A 23,081-nucleotide genomic window follows, 5' to 3' on the forward strand; every position below is an offset into this window, starting at 1 on the left:
TTCTGGAAGCAGCAAATTCGCAGCGGTCACGGACGTCGTTGATTTACGCAAAACGCAGCCTTGGCTAATTGGCTGCCACTCTTTGATAGACGAAGCCAGCACGCTACTTCTGATATTGAGCTTTCCATTTGAGTGTACTTCCTGTCAGACTGCATACAGAGTACCTTGGGACCCCACAGCTAGGACTGGTTGTGATGCAGCGTGGCTGGTATCATCGTTTAGAGCTGATACCTTCTTCCCACCATCTTGAAACTTCCAAACACCCGAGGTCAACAACTTCGCCACTCGAATTTGCGTTGCGGTGCTAGAAGTTCCAGCTTCATCCCACGTCGCAAACAATTTTTCAGTCGTTCCGATGGTGTGCACTGCTAGTCTGAGATTTTGCGCTGCTTGACTTGCATCAAAGTTCAAACCTTTTCCATTATCCAGCCGTGTCCATTGTGGTGCCACCAAATCTGCATTAAACTTCTTCACAACCACCACAGACCCGGTTCCTGTGGTGGCTTCATGCCAACCTACCACGACGTTCGCGCTCCCTACACATTGAATTGACGGCGCTTTGGCTGCCTTTTGAGTGTCGGAGTTTAATCCCGTCGCTGCGTTCCCGTCAATGAATTTCCACACTGGAACTACATCCGAACCTGTTTGAACAGCCACACGGATCTGGGAAATACCAGATGCAGTCGCTATTTCCTCCCACGTAGCGTACAAAAGCTTCACTAAGCTGCCTTTGGAGGCGCAACTACACAAGCGAACACTCTGGGCCGACTGTGCGGCGGCAAAATTCAGTCCACGCGCATTCAGGTTTCCATCGACAAACGTCCACGCCGGTGCTGAGTCCACACTGTTGTAAACCACAACTCGGATTTGAGTGATCCCTGACGCGCTTTCATGCCACGCAGCATACAGCTTTGAATTGAGTACTATCGCGTGAGGTGCCGCTGCGTTTGCTGTTGTCACTTTGTTGATTCCGACAGCACTAGCAGGTTTAGCATCCACGAAAGTCCATTGAGCTGGTGAGCTGGGAGTTGAGCGACTAGAAAGCACCGCCACTCGAATTTGTGTCGGGTTGTTGGCGTTAGCGCTGAGCTCTGTCCATAGCAGATAAAGCTTGGAAGAGAACGCTACTAATCTCGGGCCGCTTGCATCCATGCTGGATGCGAAATTCACGATAGAGGATACGCCACCGCCGTCCTCAAAACTTGAAAGAGGAGGGAATTGTTGCTGCAAGGCAAAGGATTTCACTCGGATCTGCCACGCAGTAGTCGCAGGAGACATTTCAGCCCAGCTTGTAAACAACCGGCCATCGAACAGGACAGCCGTCGGTGGTCCCGCGTTCTGTGCTGCATCATTGTTTAATCCTTTGCCACCTACGCATTTCAGCGCAGTCGTGCCAAAGTATGCCAGCTTGCTCGTGGATTGTCCTGCAGCCACGGTGAATGAAAAATACAACGCGTTGTCCTCAACCGAAACTAAAGAGGAGGAAGTTCCACTACCCGTTCCGACATTCAAGAGAAGAGCTGGCACTCCTCCACCTTTGGACTGCGCTGGAACGTCAACTGCGAAGTTAAAAGTCGTGGACAGCACAATAGTATCTCCAATCGTGAGCACTTGATCTTGCGTTCGTGTCGAAACATCCGACACAACAGGAGGAGAGGTCCAAACAAACAGATTATCCTTCAGGCTGAGTTCGCTCTTCTCAGGAAGCGGCAGAAGTGTCGATGAGAGAGCAGAACTAGTGCTGCCTGTTATCACGGCACCGTTTGATTTGAGCGAGAAAATATCTGCGTACGCCAGGCGGGCGGAATTATCCGTTGCTTCGACAACATACGTGAAAACGAGTGTCTTGGTTCCAGTTCCTGACTGATACACTGCCCGATTTCCGGTTGTAGTGACCAACGTCGGTGTTCCACCCGTGGTATCAACGTTCACGTTAGCGGAATACTGAACGAGCAAGTCGATCGACTCGCCGACGCCGTACGTTCCTTCTTCATGAGAGCTGGACACGTCCAGTACTGTTTCGCATGCTTGGTTTATTGCTATTCCTTTCGATGAAAGACCAGCTACAGGTAAGGCCATCACTACAGGCATCAGAGGTGACGCTGATTTTCTTCGAATCCATCCCGTCATCGAACCGTACGATGCTCGTAAAGCGTTTGTGTCCAGATAATCAAACGCTGCAGCTTGATCGTCACCAAGACATTCAAACTTAAACTTTAGTGATGTTGTACCGCTGCCTCCAGAGTAAACTGCAACGCGCTCGATTGCAACAGTAGGAACATTCGTCACGATGGAAGCTGTCGGATTCACAACAACAGGCAAGTCAAAGACCACCTCGAAGTAAATGTCATCGGCAGCCTTATACACTCCGTCACGTGTGATCGTCTTCACTTGAAGCACACGCGGTGCATCCGTGTTAATCACGATATTTGCACTAATACCGAGGCTTTTTGCTTCTCCAGGTGTACCAAGTGTAAGATCAGCGTTCGTAAATGAAGCTGTCGACAGCCTCTTGATTGATCCGGAGCCCACAACCAACGCCGACGTAGAAATGTAATCTAAACGAGTAGAAAAGTCTCCATTTTGAACCAAGTACGTGAATACGAGCACCGTTGTTCCACTACCGCTCGTGTACTTGGCCGGGCGGTATCCAGGGGTTAATACCGGAACTTGGGCTATGTTGACCATGTTCGTTGGGTCTACTATTGTGCCTGTGTAAGTTTCCAACATCGTCACTTCGTCCCCCGAGACCGAGTCGACAGTTAATATCTGGCCGCCGATTGTGAACTGCAATCCCTTGCTTGCCATTGTGGACAGACCGTGGTTAACGGGAGGGAAAACGACCGTCTTGCTGGATGTCGACGTCGGGGCCGCCTGAACGAACTGTCCAGGGAATAAATTAATTGTACCAGTACCCAGCAATAACTGAGGGGTTCCCGTCACCATGACGGGTGTATCGAAAGTGACAACCACTGGGATTTCATCGCCAGCCGTGTACGTACCGTTTACTGCAGTCGTGGTGACGCTAAGAACCTTTGGGTTTGATGTATCAACAATGATGTTCGTGTTCACCGACAAACTTCCAGACTCTCCATTGGCAGGCAGCTTCAAAACGGCGTCAGTAGTTGGCGTAGTTGACTGCCGCTTGATTGAGCCACCATTTAGCTGCAACGCAGTAGTGCCCGTGTATGTGAGGTCAGGCGTCGTGTCCATGGCCTGAACGATGTATTTAAACTCGGCAATATTTCCTGCTGGCATGACTACCTGGTTGAATGGGATAATGCGATCCACTGCACCAGTCTCCAGCACAACCGTAGGCAACCCAGTCACCACAACGGGCTGGGAGAAAGTCACGTGGACCAGAATTTCTTCTCCAATGCCAAATGTCCCATCTGCATGAGGAGACGTCACCGTCGTCACAAACGGAGGCGTCACATCAATTTGCAACGCACTATTCGTCGAGAGACTGGTACCCAATCCCCTCTCCCAGTCTCCAGCAAACCCTGGCGGGGGCAAAACAGTGTTAGCAACTGTATTCGTCCCGTCATTATTCAGAATGCGCACGCCGCCAACTGCTCGGAGCGATAACGCCAACGAATCGCTGTTGGCAAACTCGAGCTTGGTCGTATTATCCCCCGACTGCACCGTGTACGCGAACTGCAGCGTGTCTGGAGCTGTCTGGGCCACAAAATTCGCCTTTCGATCTGGAATCAGCACCCCCTTCTTAATCTCCCAGGCTTTAGCCGTCACCAAGGGCGAGTACATGATATGTTCAAGGCCGACTCCATCACCTGCGCCATTGGTGGCGTCCCCCGTCATTTCCACCAAATCTCCGTCCGTTCCCGCGATATTCATCGAGTCGAACGTGATGGTAATATTGTTCCCGAAGAATGTGCACGCGCGGTTCTCGTCGATGCTGTACTTGATGCTCACTTTGTCGATGCGGTTCATGCGTCGCACATAGCCTGCGAACACTTTAGTCGTGGCATCCCACGGGATATTCCCCACTTTCTGGGAACCAAAACCCACTGAAAATTTGCCCTTTGTGGCTTGACACCGAAGTCTCTGCACCTCTTTCACATGGCAAGTGGTCGAGTGACAGCCCGTCTTTAGTATGAGGTACGGGGTCCCAGTCCCTGAAACTTTCACGGGGCTCGTGAATTGTACGAAAATGTTGACAAGTTCCCCAACTCCGAGTTTCCCGTCGGCGTGGTTGGAATACACTCGAACGACCTTTGCAGGCCCTTTGGGACGTAGTGTGATGGGCTCTCGAGGCACTTGGATGCTCAGTAGCAGCTCTCCGCCGTCCGGGATCAGGAGATTCGCATCCAGTCGAATGTCTTTGGACGCGCCAGCCTTGACGACGGTGTCGGCATCAGAAGCTTGTGGAATGGCTTCGATGCACTGGACGGGACTGAGGAAGCGTAGGAAGCAGAGCAGAGTGAGGAGAAGATACAGCAGAGACGGCATGGCCTCAACGCTTCAAGCGATCCATGAAAAAAAAAATGACTCGAAAAGCCGCCGATCTAAAACAATACTTTCAAGGCAACTTCAACTTGGAGAATAATAATAGTTCGTTGCGGTGGAGATGGCTACATTTCGGAATTGTTGTTGCAGTGATGGAAGCTCGCGCCAAGGTGAGAATTCGAGGCACGAGTGGCTGTGAGCTACTGCGCCATGTTGAATCGGTGGATCCTCGAGCAGCAGAAGGTCTGCGACGAGAGAAACCGGTAGATTCACCTCATGAGCTGGACGTGCTGTTGGAAGACGAGACCAGACGTTCCATTACGGACTCGTACCAGCGTCTGCTGTTTGAGGTCAAGGTGCTGCATCGAAAAGGGAACTTCAAGAGCTCACAGGGAGATCTGGTCGTGCAGCGAGTGCGAGACATCGCCAGTGGCGGCAAGACGGCGCTCGATTTGTCCGGGTTCTTGATTTTCGACGAGTTCGTGGACCTCCTGGTGCCGTATTTACGCTCCAAGACGTGCAAGTTGGCGGTTCTGAACTTGTCACGCACAACGCTGGCAGTCCCAGCTGCGATTAGTGTAGCTCAGGCCACGAATGGCGTGTTGCAAACGCTGCAGTTCTCGGAAAATCCCATTCCAGTTGAGAGGGTTCGCTCCCAGGCTGCGGAGGATGGATGTGTCGTTCTTTCCGGGCAAAAGTTCAATCACTTGGATGCTGCAGCGATCGGTGTCTTAGTGGAACGCGAGCGAAAGAAGGTTCAGAAACTGGATCTGTCGGGAAACTTGCTAACAGGTCCGAAGGCAAACGTTTTTCATGGCATCACTAGTATCTTCCAGTGTCTCAAGAGCTGTCGCCAACTCCAGGAGCTGAAGTAAGGATGCTGTAGCTTGCTTAAACGCTGTTTATGTTGTTCTTACAATTGATTGAACAGTTTGAGCGACACAAACTTGCGAGCGGATGGACTGGTGGCCTTTTCCAACGCAATCGAAGACTTTCCTGCTCTGGAGAAGCTTGATCTCAGTCGGAATAGGCTAACGTACAACAGCACCGACGAAAAGCGCGTTTCGGGGGTAGAAGCCTTTTGTAACACATTGTGGCGAGTCCAAACACTCCGTGAGCTCAGGTACAGAAAACCATTCTGGATTGAACATGGTAGTGCAGTCCTCTTGGTGTTAACTAACCTTTGGTGTACATTTTTCATCTACTGCTGTCCAGTCTCGTGGGCAACAGTTTGGACTACCAGTGCTCTCCTTGCATTGCCGAAATGCTCAAGGTGAACACCACCCTTGAGGTGCTAACACTTGCTCAGAATCCCTTGGGAGATGCTGGCATTGTCGACTTGTCAACTGCACTCAAAAAGAACGCAGTGCTTGGGTCACTCAGGTGCGTTGGTGCTTCGGTTGAACAATTTCTACAGCTAGCGTCTCTTATCGAATTGGTTGCTACGTATCTGTCCTCCAGTTTGTCAGACTGCCAACTCAGTTGTGAGGGAATGAACGAGCTTTCAACGGTGCTACGGAAGTTTAACAGCACGCTTCGAACGCTCATGTGGGTCAAAGTCCTAGTGCTAAGAGGAACTCCCGTGGCAATCGAGGATACTGACTTGGCATACTCAATTCTTTTCAGAATCACAGATAATCCGGAGGTGCGGTCGCAGGGATACCGCAATCTTGCGAAGTGCTTGTCGGTCAACCACAAAATCACCGAGGTGTGTATGAACCCTGGGCCAAAACACGAAAAATATGCGATCAGAAGTCAAGCATTCTTAGCCGTCAACAAGCTACTCCACGCAGTTCAGTCGGTGCGTTTCGTGGTAGTTTGCTGGATAGTTATTTATCCTATCGAAGCTGAACGCGTTTGTGAACTGGGTCCTAGGACCCCCAACGTTTTCGTGGCTTTCCTGCACTCTCCGAGACACAGCGCACAAACTTCGTCGACAAACTGGAAAGGTTTAGCGAAAGCGAGCTACGGCAACTGCACGAAGAGCGCATCGTGGAAAAGGCAGCCCTGTTTACCAACGAGAAGGAGGCTGCTGGTCTTTCGACGTTGCGCCACTACGCAGCGATGGAGCAATACGCTCCACTGAAGCGAATGTTATGGTGTTTTGAAGTGGGTACCCGCCACAAGGACCTCATGGAGAGGTCAAACAACAAGCAGACTACCAGCACTGATGAAGATGATGAGGATATCTGGGACTACCCATTGATTTAGCCTTCAGTTCGTTTTGGTTTAGTGCGTGCAACGGACACTACCCTCAACAGAGAAACGACCTCCAAGACTCGAGGGCTGTTCTTGAAACGACCCCATTTGCTTCAATCCGTCGCGATGGCACCACCAGGTAGCGCTACTGAATGAGCTGCACTAGCTTGAAAATGATACTGACATTGCTCGTGTAGATTTGAAGGCTGGGCCGGTCACGCGTGTGTGCCATGTGTGCGGACGTCAATATGGGATGTCATCCTTTGAGATCCATCTGAAGCAGTGCAAGAAGATGTGGGTCCAGCAGGTACAACAGAGATAGTATTGTACAAATTCCAGCAGTCGTATAGTGTTCATCATGTGTGGAATACTTGTCTTGTCATTGGGTCTACAGGAAGAGCAGAAGCCCAAGAAAGAGCGTCGCCCCATTCCCAAGACGCCACCTGGACTTGGCGAAGGTGGCGGGGATAAAGGGATGACAAGAGAGGAAGTCGAAGCTCTCAACCAAGCTGCTCAAGAAACCTTCAACGTCCACGGCATGGAGACGTGCGAGTTCTGCGGCCGCACGTTCGCTGAGGGTCGACTTGCGATTCATAACAAGAGCTGCACAGCTGACAGCGTCTCCAAGAAGGTGGCAGATGGAGCAGTTCCTAGAAACAAGAAAGGTAAGTCCGAGTTTGCATCTGCTTGGGGTAAACTCCCGTGCTCACAGCTGCTTCGCTGTCAGAACCTGCGGTGGATTACGGCCGTGCACGTCAATCGACCCGACCGCGTGTCGATAGTTCGTCTTCGGAAGCTGACGGAGCGGGCGAATCGACCGGGGGCTCTAGTCCTCCCAAGCCGACAACTGCTGGAGGTGGTGCACGTGCACTATCGGGCAGTCTACCAAGCAACCGCAAGAAAGTCGCCGGACCAGATTCAGGATCGGCGTCGAAGCAGCGCATCCAGTCTCCCTTGGAGCAGAGTGTAGATGCTGCCTCGCTGGCAGAGGAACTACAGGGGAAAGAGAGCATGATCAGCGTCATCCAAGAGAAACTAGACCGCTGGGAAGCCACGACAGTCGCCACTTTGCAGGAAATTAGAGACCTCAAAGAGGTGTTCGCTCAGCTTAACGCGTCATAACAAGCACCACCTTTCTAAGGTGCTTGCTCACATAATCTTAACGAGCGGCGATTCCCAGATCTTCATTCGCTTGTCGTACGACACGGTCACCAGCAGCGGTGAGCCAGTAGACGATACTGTGGCCGGACACACGAGGTCTCGCACCAACGCCTCGTGGGCATCAAATGTCTCCACGATACGCTCTGAAGCGACTGACCACACGAAGATGGAGCCGCTCTCCTCGTTGTTGGAGATCACGTACTTTTCGGACGGATGCCACGCAGCGCGCGGCTGGCTGTACGGCCCAGCCTTGTGCCCGTAAAAGTTTCGCAGCGCCACATTCTGCTTGATCTGTGTCACCGCAGCACAGTAATAAGCTTATCATTCTACAAACCGACCAATAGGCACTCCACCACTTACAGAAAAGATGAAGTTTCGATTGGAATCCGTGGCTGCGAGCAGGTACTTGGCGCTGGGCGAGAGACTCAGATCCATGATTGTGTACGACACGTGCTCGATGCCGTCCGGGTTCATGTTCACTCTGCATCATCATACAGTTAGGCCCAGCAGTGTCAATTTTCTCAGTACGTAACGTCGTACCTCTCCTTCTCGAAGGTAAAGCAGTCGACGTAATGCACGTAGCAGTCGTCCCGCACCGCAACCACCAGCAGTTCGTGGCTGCCTCCCGTAGTCGACTCCTCTCCAGCATCCGATTCGGACGCCGGAGCGAACACCAAGGCCTCCACCGTCCCGTTAAAGTAGAACGATTGGATCTTGACACACTGCTCACCTCCTTCTGTTCCTTCCAGCCCCGTGCACTGATAGATATTCAGCGACTTGTCACTCGACCCAGTAGCAAACAGTAGCCCCGACGCACTCCACGCAAGCTTGAACGCGCCATGTCGGTTATGATCATGGAACTCGGCCACCGTCTCGACTCTCCAGCCCTCTCCGTCCTGCACCAGTCGATACAACGCGTGCTTCGCATCCATCCCGGCCGCCACAAAGTAGTCGGCATACTGCTCTCTAGGGTTAAAAGCCACGGCCAATACAGGCGCACTGGTACTTGCAGCGCAGAGCTTCGTGCCCGTCGTCCAGTCGTGGATGCACACGCATTTGTCCGCTCCGCCCGAGAGGACGATCCCCGGCCTCGTAGCGTGAGCACTGACACTCAACAGGTTCCCGAACGAGTGCACGTCATCTAGCGCCACAAGTTGGCGGGTTGCAAGCGCTGCACCGGGCAGCAGCAGCTCGTCCGGCACTTGCAACAGACTCAGAGTGTCTTCGAGGGGGGCGGAAGGACTTTGCTCCTGTTTCTCGAGCAAGAGGCGGTTGGCGTCGGCCAACAGCTCGTTCTCGTCGGTCAGCGATTGAATTTGCTCGGTGGTGGACGCGTCCAGTCGGTCGTAGCGCTCCTGGAGCGCTCGCAGCGCTTCCCGCAGCCTCGCGTTCTCCGCCTCAAGCTCCATTATCGGATTCTGAAGATTCGATTTCGGTACTCGACACGTGACTTGATTAAAGTATGGAAAGGCGAGAGACGTCAGATGGCTACATTGTGTTTAGGATGTCACTTGGTCTTCTTGGTGCTTTTGCTACTTTTCTTGCCCTTTTTGGTCTTTTTCTTCTTGGAACTGGGTTTCTTTTTGGCTTTGGAGGTTTTGGAGCGACGAACGAGTGGGTTGCTGAGCAGGCGAGAGCCGGCGAACGGTAGGTTGTTGATGCTCTCGAGTAGTGGCCGGTCTTCTGGGACGAGCAGTCCACGCTCGAGGGCTTGCGAGGAGAAGGACAAGTTGTTCGCTTCAAAAAGACGCCGGATTTTCTCCATTTCTTCCATTTGGGAGTGGCGGAGGTCGCTGGTGGAGGCGGTGCATTGCGGCTCGGCGAGCGTGTAGGTGCGTGGAAGAGTGCGAGCGCCAGTGGCTGGTCGCTTTCCTTTAGGAGTTTTTGCTCCACGTCCAGACTTGCTTGCACTCTTTTGTCGTCTTGAGGAAGACATCTCGGCTTCTGCTGTGGACGGAGCCGCAGCGTTGGGCTTCTGCACACAAGAAAATGGGTGACAGGTCGTGAGGTTACAGGATACTGTCATTGAGTTGCGGCGAGTTTACCTTTTCTGACGGAATAGCAAACACTCGACGCCTCTCGCTTGCTTCCTGCAGACAACGGAGCTCGGGGTCTGCTGGCAATGGTAATATAGGTATTGTGCCTCGCGGCTGCGGCTGTCGGACATTCAAAAGCAGCGTTTAGCACTAGAATCAGACACGAGAACACCACGCAACTCGATACCTTAGCTGGTCCTTTGGCCGCTGCCGGATGGTCTGTGCCGTCAGAGTAGTAGTACGGTATGTGATAACTTTGAAGTTTCATCTGCTGCTTAGCTTCATAGTTGACACTTCTTCGCTTCCTTTTCGCAGGTTCATCCGTCGCTGGATCCTCCTCATCGTCGCTGGCACTTGATAGCTCGTCAGAAACCCCTGTGGAACTTCTCTCCAAGCTGCTAGATGGAGATTCTTTGCTGGTCGATGAAAACCTCGAGTTCAACACAGCGGGTGATGTCTCGCGCTTACTTTTAGGCACCGATGAAGCTGCGAGTAATCGCGGAGGCACGTAGTTCGGTGGCAACTGGTTTCGAAAGTGCATGCCACCGCTGGCACTCGCCGATGGCTTTCGGGTCTTGATAACGATTTGAGCTGGCTGCTTGCAGCTTGTGTATGCTTGTGAGGGTTGTTTGCGAGCAAAGATGCCATCTTCTTTTGCTTCGTTCGCCACGACACCAGTTCTAGTCGAAGCAGCAGTGGATTGATTTGACTGAGCAGCTATTCCAGCCAACGCAGGGTGCAGAGATGTCGAGCTCCGCCAAGCGAAGGGTTTTTCCTGGTCAACGCCCTCCTGCAGCATCTGCCCCAGCCCCGCAACTAGCTTTGTAGACTCTCGTTTTCGGAGATTTTCGGATTCCTCGCGACTGCGGTCCATCGCCCACTTTTGCACTTGTTGCTGGACTTCCCCGTCTTTCTTACGCGTGGCCTCTTCTTCTTGACGACGTCGGATCCACAGCAGATTCATTTCTCGCTGATCAAAACAAGCAGTTCTGGTTAATACTCCATACTACAACCTTGACGGCGTGGAACAAACCTCTGCGTCTGTTTCGGGGTGATACAACTTGAACGTAGCCTCGATCATTCTAGTTTCCACGGCCTTGCTCTGGTCTTCTGGCCCTTGTGGCTTGTGGTCAAGCGAGTTATTATCTTCCTCGGTTGGTAACGTCTTCGAGGCAAGCACAAATTCAACGCAGCTTATCAGATCGTGCTTTTCATACCAAGATTGTAGTTTAACTTACCTTCTCTGAGATGTCCGCACCACGGGAGCGCAGTTCGGCTATCCGGCGAATGTGTGAGGCTCGCAAGTCCGGCATTTTGTATTTCTACCACAGTATTTAATTCAACAAAGCTATCAGCTTCCAGGTCTGGCTACCGACAATCAAGGCTTAGCATCAGACGTACCTCGAGCTTTGCTGCTGCGATTGCGGTCGATACCGTTGTTGTAGCGGGGGGAAAGCTCGTCTCACTGAGGCATTTATCTAGCGCCGGTGCTAGGACGGAAGCCTTTTTGGGGGACTGAAGAGATGAAGGCATGGCTCGTGTCAATGAAAAGCGTTGAAAATAATGGAGAAGTGGCCATCGTACCATCCGAGGTGGAAGAATGGGCGTCGATGCTGTTGCTGAGGCCTACACATGATCGCAGCGAAATGTCATGAGTATAGTACTTGGGTATTTTGCTGTTAAAAACTAGTTAGAACGTACGAAAGAGTTTGCCTCGCTCGCTTCAAACCAGCGAAGCACCTTGCCCAGACAAACTTCCTGAATACTAGAAATCTGAACGCAGAGGATAATAATTAGCGAAGAGAGTGCTTCCAAGTAGCTACCATTGCCCAACCTTTATATCGCCACACTGCTGGAGCATCGTTCGTAGTGCGAGATAGCATACAGCAGTGCGTTTGTGCTCTTCGTCTCTTTCGTAACCCGTGGGCTCGTGCAAGTGCAGAAACTTCAAGATGCGCCCGAAAGTTGGTTTCTGCTGCTTCGTGACACGAATCGAGTCCATAGACGGAATCTCCCCCCGCATGCTTGCGAGTGCAGCAGCATCTTTGAGGATGTCTGTAGCTCTCATGGCGTTCAATTAGCAACGACCACTGGTAACCTATGACGAGACAAGTCTCACCTGCCACACTCAATCGCTGAAGAGCTGGAGGTTGTAGTCGTTGGGAGAAAACAGTGCTGTGCGTAGTGAAGAGTGAGTTTCTGAAACATTGTAGCACTGCTTAGTGGAGGTCGCCTTACATGAGTTGCTCCATCCTTTCCGGTGGTGATATCGCCAGCATGATGCTCTACTGCCCTAGTTTTCTGCAAGAATCTATGCTGATGGAGTGAAATGGAGCCGACCAAGTTGTCTGGAGTAAGCTGGTGGTACCAATCTATTCTTCACAGCCTTCGTGTTCATGTAGCAACCATGAAAATAGCATTCATTGATGCGTTACAGCGAGACCAGAGCAAGTGAGGAAGCGTGTTTCGTTGGCTTGGTCAGTATCGTCACTGCCTTGCCCTTCGTGGGGCTACGATTCCCTCGAGTTCGATCTCGAGGAGCAACTTCTGTCATGCGGCGTGAAATTCCTGAAGGTGCTGGTTTGCGGTCAGCAGTACGAGGACGACGTAACGGGGGTAGTCGTCCTTCTTCTGCCGACTTGAGAACCAACCGCACACGGTCACCTTTGGCTAGAGCATAAGCTGTCTTGCCCCGAAGGTTCTTGTGGCGAACGGCTTTGAGAATCTCATCCGCAAGTGCCTTATCTCGTTCAGCAAGATAGACGCCAAGAAGAGTGACCACCGCGCTGAAATTGTTCTTCCGGGCCGCCCTGGCCCCACAGATAATACACGTCAATTAGATTGACTCTTAATTGCGTGAAGGTTGATCGGCACATACCAATGGAGCGGTGTGTCCCCAGCACTATCTGCCACGTTGCAAGCAAGTCCGTTCTCCAGTAGAATGCGAATCTACCGGTGCAAGGCGTATTCAGCACACCAAAATACAAAAAACTGCAACGAGAGTGACCACGTACCACCCGCGAGTGTCCTCGTCTTGCTGCATCGTGCAAAAGCGAAAAGCGATTGCAAGTGCTGTCGATACTGTCGATTCGGGCGCCTTCCTCGAGAAAAAACTTCACAAGGTGCTGTAATATGACCAACCAGTAGATATTCATTAGAGCAGATCAGTGCAGCAACGAAGAAAAGCTGTCACGTACCTCGTGACCCCACCAGCAAGCGATCTGGATGAGAGTTTCTCCGTGATCAGAGCGCGCTGTTCTCACCATAAAATCGTATCCAAGCCGTCGGGCCTTTTGCATTTCTGCAAACACCATTGTACAAACAACCTCTACAGGGAGGCCTTCCTTGGTGGCTTCCCATATCGACAGCTTGGACTTGCTATCAAGGTCCGAATCATTTGTCGGGTTGCTCTGGGGTCCCTCGTGGCGCTTGGTACGTTGCTGCATTTTTGCGCTTCCGCGAGCTGCAATGGCATATAAATCCTCTTCACGCTGGTTTAAACCCTTCTGCCAGCACTCCTGGCATTTGACAAGGAAGGTAGCATAATCCACTTTGTCATTCAAGCGACGTCGCCGCTGTTGTGCAAGTCGACAAGCTAGCAAGTCTTCTTCAGCCATTTGAGAGACCTCCCTCTTTCTTGCTTCGGCAGCTCGAAAGCCCCGGAGAAGTTGTATTTTCCGAGTCAGCCGTTCCTCCATTTCTTGAACACCGACAAGTGCCGCAGTAACTGATGGATGCCAGTCTTCATAGCGCTTTCCAGTCGTCGAAGTGAAGCCGTTGTTAAAATCCGTCAGTCCCATCGAGCGCCGAAGCAGCGCTTCTGCCTGCTCGAGCAGCTGGCTGATCTCACTGCCTTGAACGATTTCCAGCATGCGAGAATCCCTAAGCGCACACACCTCATGTGCTTTCCACTTTGCAAAAGTCGTGCAGGCAACATTGATCCGCGAGACATCGAGGTCCACGAAGTAGCTGTTCATCAGCAAAATACTCCGCAAAAGTGCAAGACACTCGCTGCGCATCTCGGCCAGTGCCTTGTGGAAACGCTCTGCGTGCACGACCCGAGCTGCGAGGCATTCTGCGAGCAGGATATCGTCTCCTCTATTCTCCAAGGAGGCGACATGGTTCTTGATACTCTCCAGAGACTCTCGCCACCCTAAAACCAAACTGGCCAGATGAGGGAATCGCTTCTCCTCCTCCGTTGAAACGAGTGCACGAGCCTCAATCTCCATTTGAATCTCCAGCGATACCTGCTTCAGCTCACCTAGTTTTAGCTGCATAGTGGACAGGTCTGTGAGGACACGCAGCTTTTCTCGTTTGGCGGCGAGATTGTTGGCTGCAATGCGCTTCCGAGCCGCGCACTGGATCGAGAGCGCAGCCACGTCTCGCTTACTGCCTTCTGCCTTGGACGAGACAAAATCCTCAGGTTTATCCCAGATAATAGCGCCTGTGGTGGCATGGCGGTAGTAGTATTTCCCTGACCTCGGGTCGAAGTACTCGCTCCAAAGCGGTCGAGAGCATGGCTCCTCAACTGTCATCTCTTCTTCAGCTGCTACAGTTTCTTCCTGCAGCTGCTGCTCCAGTTGCTCTTCCTCCTCCTCTTCATCTGCGAGTTGCTTCACTCGATCTCGCGCCTTCTTGGCACGAAACACGCTCTGGATCTTCACTGCTCGAGCACTTCTCTCGTCTTTGACGCCAGTCAACAAGTCCATGGGCTTTTCCCACTGAGACTCGCCCGTTTCGCTATTGTAGTAGTATTTCTGCGCGGTAGCGGGGTCGAACTGCTGCGTCCACTTCTTCGCCTCCTTAACTCGTTCGCGGTCTTTCCGTCCGCGATACAAGCTCTGGATCGTCACGGACGCACCGCTCTGCTGTTCCTGGTGTATTTCCTCTGTTTTTTTGTCGTCTGGAGCCTTTTCTGAGTCCAAGTCTAGTGGCTCCGACATGAACACGGCCTTGTAGGCCTCTGGTTGTTCCCAGGAGCTCTCCTGCGTGCGCAGGTTGAAATAAAAGAGCGAATTGCTGGCGTCGTCCCATTTGCGTACCCACAGCGCGTCAACCGATGCGTCAACAGAAGCGTCTTCCGCGGCCACAGCTACATCGTTGGCACCGAGAGACGTCGCTGGTTTGGATTCAGTTGCTTGTACATTGGTAGCGCCCATGATCGAGCGCTCAGAGTTCATCAACGCAGCAGCCTCCATCCGCGACGATTCGTGCGCAATAAACCACTTCAACTTGCTCAATAATTGTAAGCCGCAAAAAGTAAATTACAATTATTGTAACCGGTTAATCTCGTCGGACCGGTTTCATGTAAACTTGCCCTTTGTAAGTACAACTTACGTTTTGTATACTTGAGCCAACGAGCCAACCATTCGGCTCGGCGCCCCTCACTTCGTCTCGCTCTCATTCGCATTCGCAAGTCAATATGGTAAGGCGAATTTCCTGGGGCTGCAATTGTCGACAGGTTGCCGTATTCTATCGAGCGAGATAAATGACAGGCCGTGTGTTATGTGTGCTTGTGCCTGCGTAGCCGTCCCGATTTTCCAAGAACCGCAAGAAACGCGGCCACGTGAGCGCCGGCCACGGCCGTATCGGAAAGCACCGCAAGCATCCGGGTGGTCGTGGTAACGCCGGTGGCCAGCACCACCACCGCATCCTTATGGACAAGTTTCACCCGGGTTACTTCGGTAAGGTCGGTATGCGCCACTTCCACTTGCTGCAGAACCGCACGCACTGCCCCACGGTGAACGTGGAGCGCCTGTGGACGCTTGTGTCGGAGAAGACCAAGGAGCAGGCCGAGAAGGCCAAGGACGGCAAGGCGCCCGTGATCGACGTGACCAAGGCCGGCTACTTCAAGGTGCTGGGCAAGGGCCGCCTGCCGCAGGTGCCCGTGATCGTCAAGGCCAAGTACTTCTCGTCCGAGGCTGAGAAGAAGATCAAGGCTGCTGGTGGCGCCTGCCTTCTGACCGCTTAAGTTGCTCGGTTGGTAACTTACTGAGACTTGCGGTGGTGCGAAGCTTAATGGGAAATACAACTGTCCTCTCATTAAATTGGTGGTTATTGTTGCTCTAGGAAGGTGAGGGCAGAGATGACCGACTGATTGGTGTCGAGCAGGTTAAGGAGTGTTGGTTGCAGGTTCTCGACGTACAAACTCGAGGTGAAGGTGACGCAATTGCCGTCGTTGACGCACGTGACTCTGCAGATGCAGCCGTGGACAGTCGTTGAGAAGCTTAGAACCTGCTTCACTGCTGTCGGAGCTTCTTCCAGTAGACTGTCTCGCGCATCCGCCACTCTCAGTCCTTCCCTGTACATGACATCGAAGCAGCGTTTGTGCCTCGTCAACACCGACTCGACGTCTGCATTCGCCACTTCGTCCTCGGCCACCAACAGTTTGAGCTGCAAATGCCATCGCCGCAACGGCGTCAGCTCCATCACCTTCAACTGCTGACGTAGAAATCCTATCACCCAGCCATTAGCTCTGCATCAACCTAACAGCCAACAAATATCCTCGTACCTGCTCGTGACGTGACGCTCTCAAGCTCCTCCAAAGTCGTCGCCCTCACTGACTCGTTAGAGTTGTTGAATTCATTGCGACGTTGAGCTCGACGTTCCCTCAGCTGCGCCTTGTGCCGCTGCTTCAGCGTCTCCCGCTGCATTGCGGCCTCAAGGTCTCTGATATCCTCAGCCAATCAAACGGACGGTCAGTTGGACTATGCTGCGCTCCGTCTCTAGGCGCCCCGGACGCCGCTTCTCGTCGTGTTTCGCAGGCTTCTCCACGAGTGCCAAGGTCGGAATAGGCAGACAATTCGCAGAGGTTAAAGGACACTTCTAATGGTTTGATGCTGGTACTAGGACCAAGGCAGCACGTACTTGCGTTCGGTGGGCAGTGATGTCTTCGCACTGCAGGTGAAAGAACAGTCTGGATGGGTTTGAGACGCTGGGCTGATTGTTTTGTGGGGTTGGCTACGTGCAGAAGCTTTTCCGATCGCTGGCGAGCGACGCACAGAACTTTGAGCAGTGTACGATGAAGGTGCTGCAGTGTCACGACCAGCAGAAGCGCGTTTTCGTTACTGGAATGGGCAAGTCGGGCGCCGTGGCTCAGCGTCTGGCGTCGACGCTGTCTTCCATCTCCATCAGCAGTCAGGTGGGGTCGGTAGCTTGTGTAGGTTGGGTTGGTGCTGAGGTTGAGGCTGACGGTTGTGGATGTAGTGGGTCCACGGAGGAGAGTGGATTCATGGCGAGCTTGGAGGTTTGAAACACGGCGATATGGTACGCGAGGAACTGACCGTTGGTTTTGAGAGAGTGCTGACTGTTTTGCTCTGATGCAGGTCATTATGGTGTCCCACAGCGGACGTACGGCGGAGCTGCTCCCGCTGCCTGATATGTTTCGTAAAGCTGGGTGCAGTGTGATGGCCATCGTCGGCGATGGTCGCTCTCCACTGAGCCAACACAGTGATTTGGTAGGTAGTGCTCGCTTTTGCCTTGTACATTTAGCTGTTGCTGATAATGTTTTGGTCTCTAGACTATCGTTGCACCAGCAGAAGACGAAGCAGGCTGCCCCGTTCCGTCCAGGAGTATTATCGTCCAGGTACTTTGTCTGCGTCAAGTAATTGCTGTTTAGTCGAGAGATTGACTTCCTTGAGTTGCTGTATCTAGGAGGCTATCTGCAACGCGATGGTTCAGCATTTGATCGAGAACATGGCCGATGGCCCAAACCACTTGAAAGACAGTCATCCTGGCGGTGCTATTGGTGCCAGGTTTGCTAGTTGAACAATTGAAATTGTTCAACATACCAACTTTTGCTTGACTATTTTTATGGTCTATGACGAGTCTTGCGATGTACAGGCTTGAACACTTTAATAATCTCGCTGCGCCTGGGAGAACTTGGTGATCGGAGCGGGAACATGCATCATCTGCAGCTTCCGCATGGAAACTTCCGCTTCGTCCGCGAAAATGACCCCCTGTTGAGCAAGCACACTGCTGGCCAGCCAGTCCGTCCTCAGACTAGCCGAAGGGCATGTGGGAAGCAAACAGGTTCGCTGTTGTCTCCGCGCCAAAAGATGCCTGCTAGTCCGGTGGATGTCTCGATTGTGACGTCTCCGGTGCAATGCAAAACTGCAAGAGCAAACTTTGGTCGAGTTGCGATTCCAGACGAAGACTATGAATTGTTGACAGGAAACGCACACCAGCGTCCTGCGAGTTCTCCTGTGATACGAGAACGTGACGAACGGCTGGGCACTGAGTCGCCAAACAGACAAGATGTCGTTGTCTTCCCAATCAACACCCGCGCCAGAGAACACATTGAGATCAAAGCGAGTTTGTTGGCCTATACGCACCATTTGGACGTCGATGAGCTCCACCGAATCCGAGGCAACAATCAGTTGGCATTGAATCGATGTAAGTTGCAACGCATCATCTCTCGTGGAGGGGCCTTCAGTGTTGATGGTAGCGCGCACGAGGAAGCCAAACGCAAGACAACCTTCCTGCTGCGTCATTTTTTCACACTACAAGATTCGTGCGTGTTACCTGATGCGATAGTTGCTGCGCTAATGTCTAACGATATGCTGGTGTCTGCTGCAGTTGTTCGTCACCGCAAGACCAACTCCTGTATGACGTTGTCGATGACTGGGCATGTGGAGATGAAGTAACATCAGATGAAATCTCTCGGCTTTGGAAATCGATCAATGCTCATATCGAGCAGTCATGTACGTTCGTGAACTTGCAATGTTACATCGTGCTGTTTTACTCTGACGTTTGATTTCTTAGATCTTCTGCGTCGTAAACTAGTGTCACAATCCGATCCCGATGAGCTGTCGGTGGTGATTGCGATGGACTGTTTGAAAAAGCTTCCGCAGCGGCTTCCTGAGTATCAACGCGTGCTGGATGTCATCATTACAGTAATCGAGTCAGGGCTCTATTTGAACAGTACTACTCCGTCTTCAGATCCGAGTCGAAACGAGGATGAGCTACCGAATGAAGGAAAGCTCCTTTACTCCGAGGCTTACAGGGCTTTACAAAACACGTCGAGTACCGAGTCATCACGTCAAGCACCATGCTCGGGCCGCGGTTCACTGAGAAATTACCCATGGCAAGACAAGAGCAAGGATATGTCATTTCGACAGCGAGTCGAGGCTCTCTTCAGCGAATTAGAGGACGGTGAAGTCAAGAAAGAGCTCTTTGTGATGCTACTTCGCAGCAACCTGAGGATGCTGGCAGGCGTGGCCTGTGAGGAGATACTCAAGCACTATCTCGGATCAGATGCTGAAAATGCAGGCGTGTTCTTTTCGCTGCTGATGCGGCACACGGGACCTGCACACACAACAAAACTGCTGGAAACAGTCTCTGTGGCCCATCCAAGCGAGCTGCAGAAGTTTGCTCTGGACAATATCGACAGCTTGCTCGGGGAGACTCCAGTTGCAGCCGGTGAGAAAGCTTGCCCCGCTCTGTTTCAGCGTCTCGTCGATCGCCACCCCCAAGAGTTTGCTGCCATTCTGCGGCGATCTCCGTACTTGACGGCTCATATTTTTCAAGTGAGGCTTCTTGTGGTGTTGCATATCAATTTCTTTGTGCACTTTTTGACAAGTGTACTTGTGTGCTCCACTGGTAGGGATCTGAGCACTTGGTAGCACGTGTCCTAGAGCAGAACGTGTATCGCATCTCGCAAGTTCTTGCGCAGCGAGGCGAAGTGCTACTACCTCTTCTGAGTCATACTTTCAAGGAAAGCACCGTACGTTCTACTTGTTTTGAAGGCTTTTTTGCAGCCCACCCGATCATGCTAACCTTGTGTGTCTACTGAAGACTGCTCTCGAGGAATTTCTGGTCAACCACCCTCGCGGCCTTGCCGACCTACTGATGAACCGCTCGGCTGCCATCGCGGCCGTCGTGAAGGCGAAACCCTACATCCTCTCAGGTTCGCACCGTTGAGATTTTTTTACTACACAGTGTCGATCTAAACGTTGAATGGTTTCGTAGATATACTCCAAGCGTGTCAATCCACATTGACGAAAGTTCTCGCTTCAACACCGGAGATCGTGAGCACTGTGATCAAGACCAACCCTCAGGCTTTGCCTCAGATTGTCCGAGAGGACAACTCCGTTCTGGCTGCGGTGTTTGCAACTGTGCCGCAATGTCTAGCAAACACGCTTGAAAAGCATCCTGAATTTTTCGTTGATGTTGCCCATCGCAAGCCTGCACTCGTGTCAAGATTGTTTGCAGAGCATCCAGACCTACTGCTCGTAAGTTGTTGCCGACTTGTTGCCTTGCACTCTCGCTAATCGCCGCGACTGAATTTATCCAAGTAGGAACCACTCGAGGCCAATCCAGCACTCTTCACGACGTTCCTCTTGTACCATCGCAACGTTTTGCCAGATTTCTCGGACCCCAATTTCGATCCCACCGCTTTCAAGCTGAAAACCAAGAAAATGGTCGAGAGTAGTGTGCAAACCACCAACAAGCTGAATCATGGTCGTAGAAAGCTGCGGGTCCGCGAAAAGTTACGAAGGGAGTGTGAGGAGCTCCTAGAGCCGCTCAGAGCAGCCACTGATAAGGAGGCTACTCGTACTGCGACGAGTACACTTGCAAGATCAGGAAAGTCTGACGAAGAGCTCCCCACTGAAGATGCGTCGTCGACTCCACAAATTGTGAACGAAATTGCTCGATTGTACGTGGCGAAGATGGCAGCGGATGAACAGGACGACTCAATAAGCCGCAAGCGACAGTCACTGGCTGACTTCACGATGGAACTATACGTTCTCGAACTGGGCTTGAAGCCTCTGGCAAAGATGAAGCTTGTTAACCTGCTAACCGCTGCAAAACAAGTTGGAAATGTGCCTGAGGCGATCCGTGTAAAATGGTTCCGGCGTTTCATGAATGCCGTACCGGGTGACCGCCCGCTGCCACAAACCGCGCTCGATTTCTATCTGTTGGTTCTCCAGCATCTCATTCCAGAAGAACAGCTCTCACAACGACTGGAAGCAGCAGCATTCGCTTCTTGTACTGTTTCACACTCTGTGCTCAAGGCGCTCGTGGACGATCCACTGGTCTGCCGATTGTTTGACACCAAGGAGCAGCGCCAGCGAATGCTTGCTTTCCAAAGCTTATCCACTCCATCGCGCCAAGATGCTACCGGGGTAACACGCTCATCGATCACATATTTATCGGTGCTTCAGCTCGACGACGTGCTAGATATGGTCATGAAAGCCTGGATGCAGTACCAGCTAAGGTCCGTTGACGCCGTTAGAACATTGGTGCCAAGATTCTCCATATCGAGTACTAATCAGTTTGTTATGGTGTAGAGTACGAGACGAGTGGGCAGTGGTTTTCCAGGATATCGTCCCCGACGCCAGTGGTGTAGCGCATTTTGATGGTACGCTTCCAAAGCGATCAACTCGCTCGGGGATCCCTTTGCTAACCGCGACTCTGACGCATCCGATAGCTTTTTCTAAGATGGTGCGATCCAAATTGTCGGGACTTGACAGCCGCGCACTCATGAAGATCTACAACTCCTGTGGCGAAGAAAACGAGCACGGCGAGTTCACACTGTTCTCGGTACGAAGCTTGTATGGCTTAATACCTCTACGTACCCTTGCTCTATCGATGTATTCTCAGGATCGATGCTGAATCTCTGTACCCAAATTGTCGTAACCTCTCCAATCGCAGGAGGACTTCACGTTTGCCATGTCCGTTTTGCAAGAGCAGCACATCTTACGCCAGTACACATCGTCTTCGTCGCCTACTGCTTCGTCGGTGCAGCTGCTGCCTCCTTTTGCAACACCACCGGCGTCTGGTAGGCATTAGCGCCATTCGGTAGTACCACCATAGCGATCAGGGTCAACCCAAAATCCCAGCCGTTCATTTGTTCTGGAGGTGATCTCCCCTCTCTTGGTTTGGCTCGACGATTGTGCCACGTGTCGACTTTTCGCCGCTTAATTTTCCGCCAAAGCTGGTCTTTAGCCCTGTATTCTCGGATGCACCGGAAAGAGCTGCACTTGTCGGTTCTCCTGCATAGCCATTGCGACTTCATAAGCCGACGGACGCTGCTTCGGGTCCACATGAAGCAACTGTTTGATAATTGCACCAATTAGCGGTGGAATCGATACAAAATTCATACACAAGTGACACGTCTTGGGGCTGCACGTGGCGTCAATATGGCTGAAAACGTCTCTCCTCCAGTTCGTGTTCGACAGAAGGTACGTCGGCCCTCCTCGAAATCCCCACACCACGCACTGCACCAACTACAAACCAACATAACACACAAAACACGTCAGCTCAACCCCCCACTCCTCCTTTAACAACTCACAATCACCCCAGCCGCCCACATATCCGCCGCTGCGCCGTTAAACCCTGGTCTAGGGGGCGTCATCCTCTGGTGTGACCTCACTTCGGGTGCCACGAACAGCGGCTTGCACTTGATGCTCACGTAGCCCTCGCCCACCAAGCCTCGATTGTCCATAATCTGACTACTGCCGAGGTCAATGATCCTCGGACACGTGCGAGCATCCACTGCCACATTGTACACGTCCAAGTCGAGATGCGCCACATTCTGCGCGTGCAGGTACGTGAGCGCCCTGACCAATCCCTGAAACATCTCCACACTCTGTCGCATCCACTCGTGACCTGAGCCTCGATAGACGTAGGAAATACACTCTAATTTACTCGGAGCCGCACCGTGTTCCTGTGCAAAGTCCTGTAAATGTTGAAACATCAAGTAGTGCACTTGACGGTGTGCGTAGGCCTGCAGACTGCCATTGGCCACGAACTCTGTGGCCACGTATTGGTTGTAGGCGTCGCTTGAGTACTCCCAGCGGATCATGTGGTCGTTGGCTAAAGGGGCGTCCAGGCCGCCCATCTGCAGCTGCCCCATGACGCGGATCTCGCTCTCCACGTCGTCTCTCTGAAGTAGCACTTGCGCGCGGTCCATGATCTTCAAGGCCACGGGAACCTGCAGCGCGGCAGCCTCGTGCATGCGGAAGTAGACGCCGGCGAGCACGAAGCCGCAGCGACTGACGGCCAATTGACGCTCGCGACGACGCAAAGCGATGACCCCGCGCTTGGAGTCCCAGACCAGGTACAGGGACGGCACGTGCATGGAGTACGGACGCGTGTGGCTGGACACGGACGGGTGCGATACAGTCTCGTACGGAGGATGGTCGCCATACTTGGGGTACTGCGTCGTCACGAACCACACGTCCATCGGGTGCGGTATCCTTCCTGCACCGAGCG

General features: G+C 52.4%; 11 protein-coding genes across 11 annotated transcripts; 5 read left to right on the top strand and 6 right to left on the bottom strand.

Annotated features, from left to right (window-relative positions):
• Window positions 1–144: 144 nt before the first annotated feature.
• KRP23_1497 (uncharacterized protein) lies at window positions 145–4,470 on the bottom strand (the record flags this gene model as incomplete). Its single annotated transcript, XM_067885769.1, has 1 exon — window positions 145–4,470. One exon carries the CDS (start codon window positions 4,468–4,470, stop codon window positions 145–147), a length of 4,326 nt encoding a protein of 1,441 aa, XP_067752072.1.
• A 149-nt stretch (window positions 4,471–4,619) lies between these two features.
• KRP23_1498 (NLR family CARD domain-containing protein 3) lies at window positions 4,620–6,678 on the top strand (the record flags this gene model as incomplete). The annotated part of the gene is made up of 7 exons (XM_067885780.1): window positions 4,620–4,637; window positions 4,803–5,338; window positions 5,399–5,590; window positions 5,683–5,850; window positions 5,929–6,015; window positions 6,094–6,268; window positions 6,343–6,678. 7 exons carry the CDS (start codon window positions 4,620–4,622, stop codon window positions 6,676–6,678), a joined length of 1,512 nt encoding a protein of 503 aa, XP_067752073.1.
• A 114-nt stretch (window positions 6,679–6,792) lies between these two features.
• On the top strand, window positions 6,793–7,788 carry KRP23_1499 (Zinc finger protein 474; the record flags this gene model as incomplete). Its single annotated transcript, XM_067885791.1, has 4 exons — window positions 6,793–6,805; window positions 6,864–6,973; window positions 7,061–7,331; window positions 7,394–7,788. The coding sequence occupies 4 exons, from the start codon at window positions 6,793–6,795 to the stop codon at window positions 7,786–7,788; spliced, it is 789 nt and encodes a 262-aa protein (XP_067752074.1).
• A 27-nt stretch (window positions 7,789–7,815) lies between these two features.
• KRP23_1500 (Lissencephaly-1-like protein) lies at window positions 7,816–9,236 on the bottom strand (the record flags this gene model as incomplete). Its single annotated transcript, XM_067885802.1, has 3 exons — window positions 7,816–8,118; window positions 8,188–8,308; window positions 8,368–9,236. 3 exons carry the CDS (start codon window positions 9,234–9,236, stop codon window positions 7,816–7,818), a joined length of 1,293 nt encoding a protein of 430 aa, XP_067752075.1.
• Window positions 9,237–9,334: 98 nt separating this feature from the next.
• Window positions 9,335–11,931, bottom strand: KRP23_1501 (uncharacterized protein; the record flags this gene model as incomplete). The annotated part of the gene is made up of 9 exons (XM_067885813.1): window positions 9,335–9,802; window positions 9,873–9,983; window positions 10,051–10,833; window positions 10,897–11,028; window positions 11,102–11,185; window positions 11,265–11,378; window positions 11,448–11,489; window positions 11,565–11,636; window positions 11,698–11,931. 9 exons carry the CDS (start codon window positions 11,929–11,931, stop codon window positions 9,335–9,337), a joined length of 2,040 nt encoding a protein of 679 aa, XP_067752076.1.
• Window positions 11,932–12,294: 363 nt separating this feature from the next.
• On the bottom strand, window positions 12,295–15,061 carry KRP23_1502 (Ankyrin-2; the record flags this gene model as incomplete). Its single annotated transcript, XM_067885825.1, has 4 exons — window positions 12,295–12,673; window positions 12,742–12,812; window positions 12,878–12,988; window positions 13,061–15,061. 4 exons carry the CDS (start codon window positions 15,059–15,061, stop codon window positions 12,295–12,297), a joined length of 2,562 nt encoding a protein of 853 aa, XP_067752077.1.
• A 224-nt stretch (window positions 15,062–15,285) lies between these two features.
• KRP23_1503 (60S ribosomal protein L27a) lies at window positions 15,286–15,834 on the top strand (the record flags this gene model as incomplete). Its single annotated transcript, XM_067885836.1, has 2 exons — window positions 15,286–15,288; window positions 15,391–15,834. The coding sequence occupies 2 exons, from the start codon at window positions 15,286–15,288 to the stop codon at window positions 15,832–15,834; spliced, it is 447 nt and encodes a 148-aa protein (XP_067752078.1).
• An 83-nt stretch (window positions 15,835–15,917) lies between these two features.
• On the bottom strand, window positions 15,918–16,516 carry KRP23_1504 (uncharacterized protein; the record flags this gene model as incomplete). The annotated part of the gene is made up of 2 exons (XM_067885847.1): window positions 15,918–16,318; window positions 16,375–16,516. The coding sequence occupies 2 exons, from the start codon at window positions 16,514–16,516 to the stop codon at window positions 15,918–15,920; spliced, it is 543 nt and encodes a 180-aa protein (XP_067752079.1).
• Window positions 16,517–16,572: 56 nt separating this feature from the next.
• KRP23_1505 (Arabinose 5-phosphate isomerase KpsF) lies at window positions 16,573–17,751 on the top strand (the record flags this gene model as incomplete). The annotated part of the gene is made up of 8 exons (XM_067885859.1): window positions 16,573–16,647; window positions 16,713–16,766; window positions 16,834–17,004; window positions 17,070–17,129; window positions 17,189–17,320; window positions 17,383–17,448; window positions 17,517–17,617; window positions 17,706–17,751. 8 exons carry the CDS (start codon window positions 16,573–16,575, stop codon window positions 17,749–17,751), a joined length of 705 nt encoding a protein of 234 aa, XP_067752080.1.
• A 169-nt stretch (window positions 17,752–17,920) lies between these two features.
• On the top strand, window positions 17,921–21,656 carry KRP23_1506 (uncharacterized protein; the record flags this gene model as incomplete). Its single annotated transcript, XM_067885870.1, has 10 exons — window positions 17,921–18,375; window positions 18,441–18,565; window positions 18,627–19,390; window positions 19,468–19,587; window positions 19,659–19,770; window positions 19,833–20,095; window positions 20,162–21,081; window positions 21,155–21,225; window positions 21,295–21,407; window positions 21,519–21,656. The coding sequence occupies 10 exons, from the start codon at window positions 17,921–17,923 to the stop codon at window positions 21,654–21,656; spliced, it is 3,081 nt and encodes a 1,026-aa protein (XP_067752081.1).
• A 152-nt stretch (window positions 21,657–21,808) lies between these two features.
• Window positions 21,809–23,052, bottom strand: KRP23_1507 (CBL-interacting protein kinase 25; the record flags this gene model as incomplete). Its single annotated transcript, XM_067885881.1, has 2 exons — window positions 21,809–22,093; window positions 22,159–23,052. 2 exons carry the CDS (start codon window positions 23,050–23,052, stop codon window positions 21,809–21,811), a joined length of 1,179 nt encoding a protein of 392 aa, XP_067752082.1.
• Between the last annotated feature and the right edge of the window lie 29 nt (window positions 23,053–23,081).

Source organism: Phytophthora ramorum, assembly GCF_020800215.1.
Source record: "Phytophthora ramorum isolate Pr-102 chromosome Unknown Phyram_PR-102_s0001, whole genome shotgun sequence".
NCBI lineage: Eukaryota > Oomycota > Peronosporomycetes > Peronosporales > Peronosporaceae > Phytophthora > Phytophthora ramorum.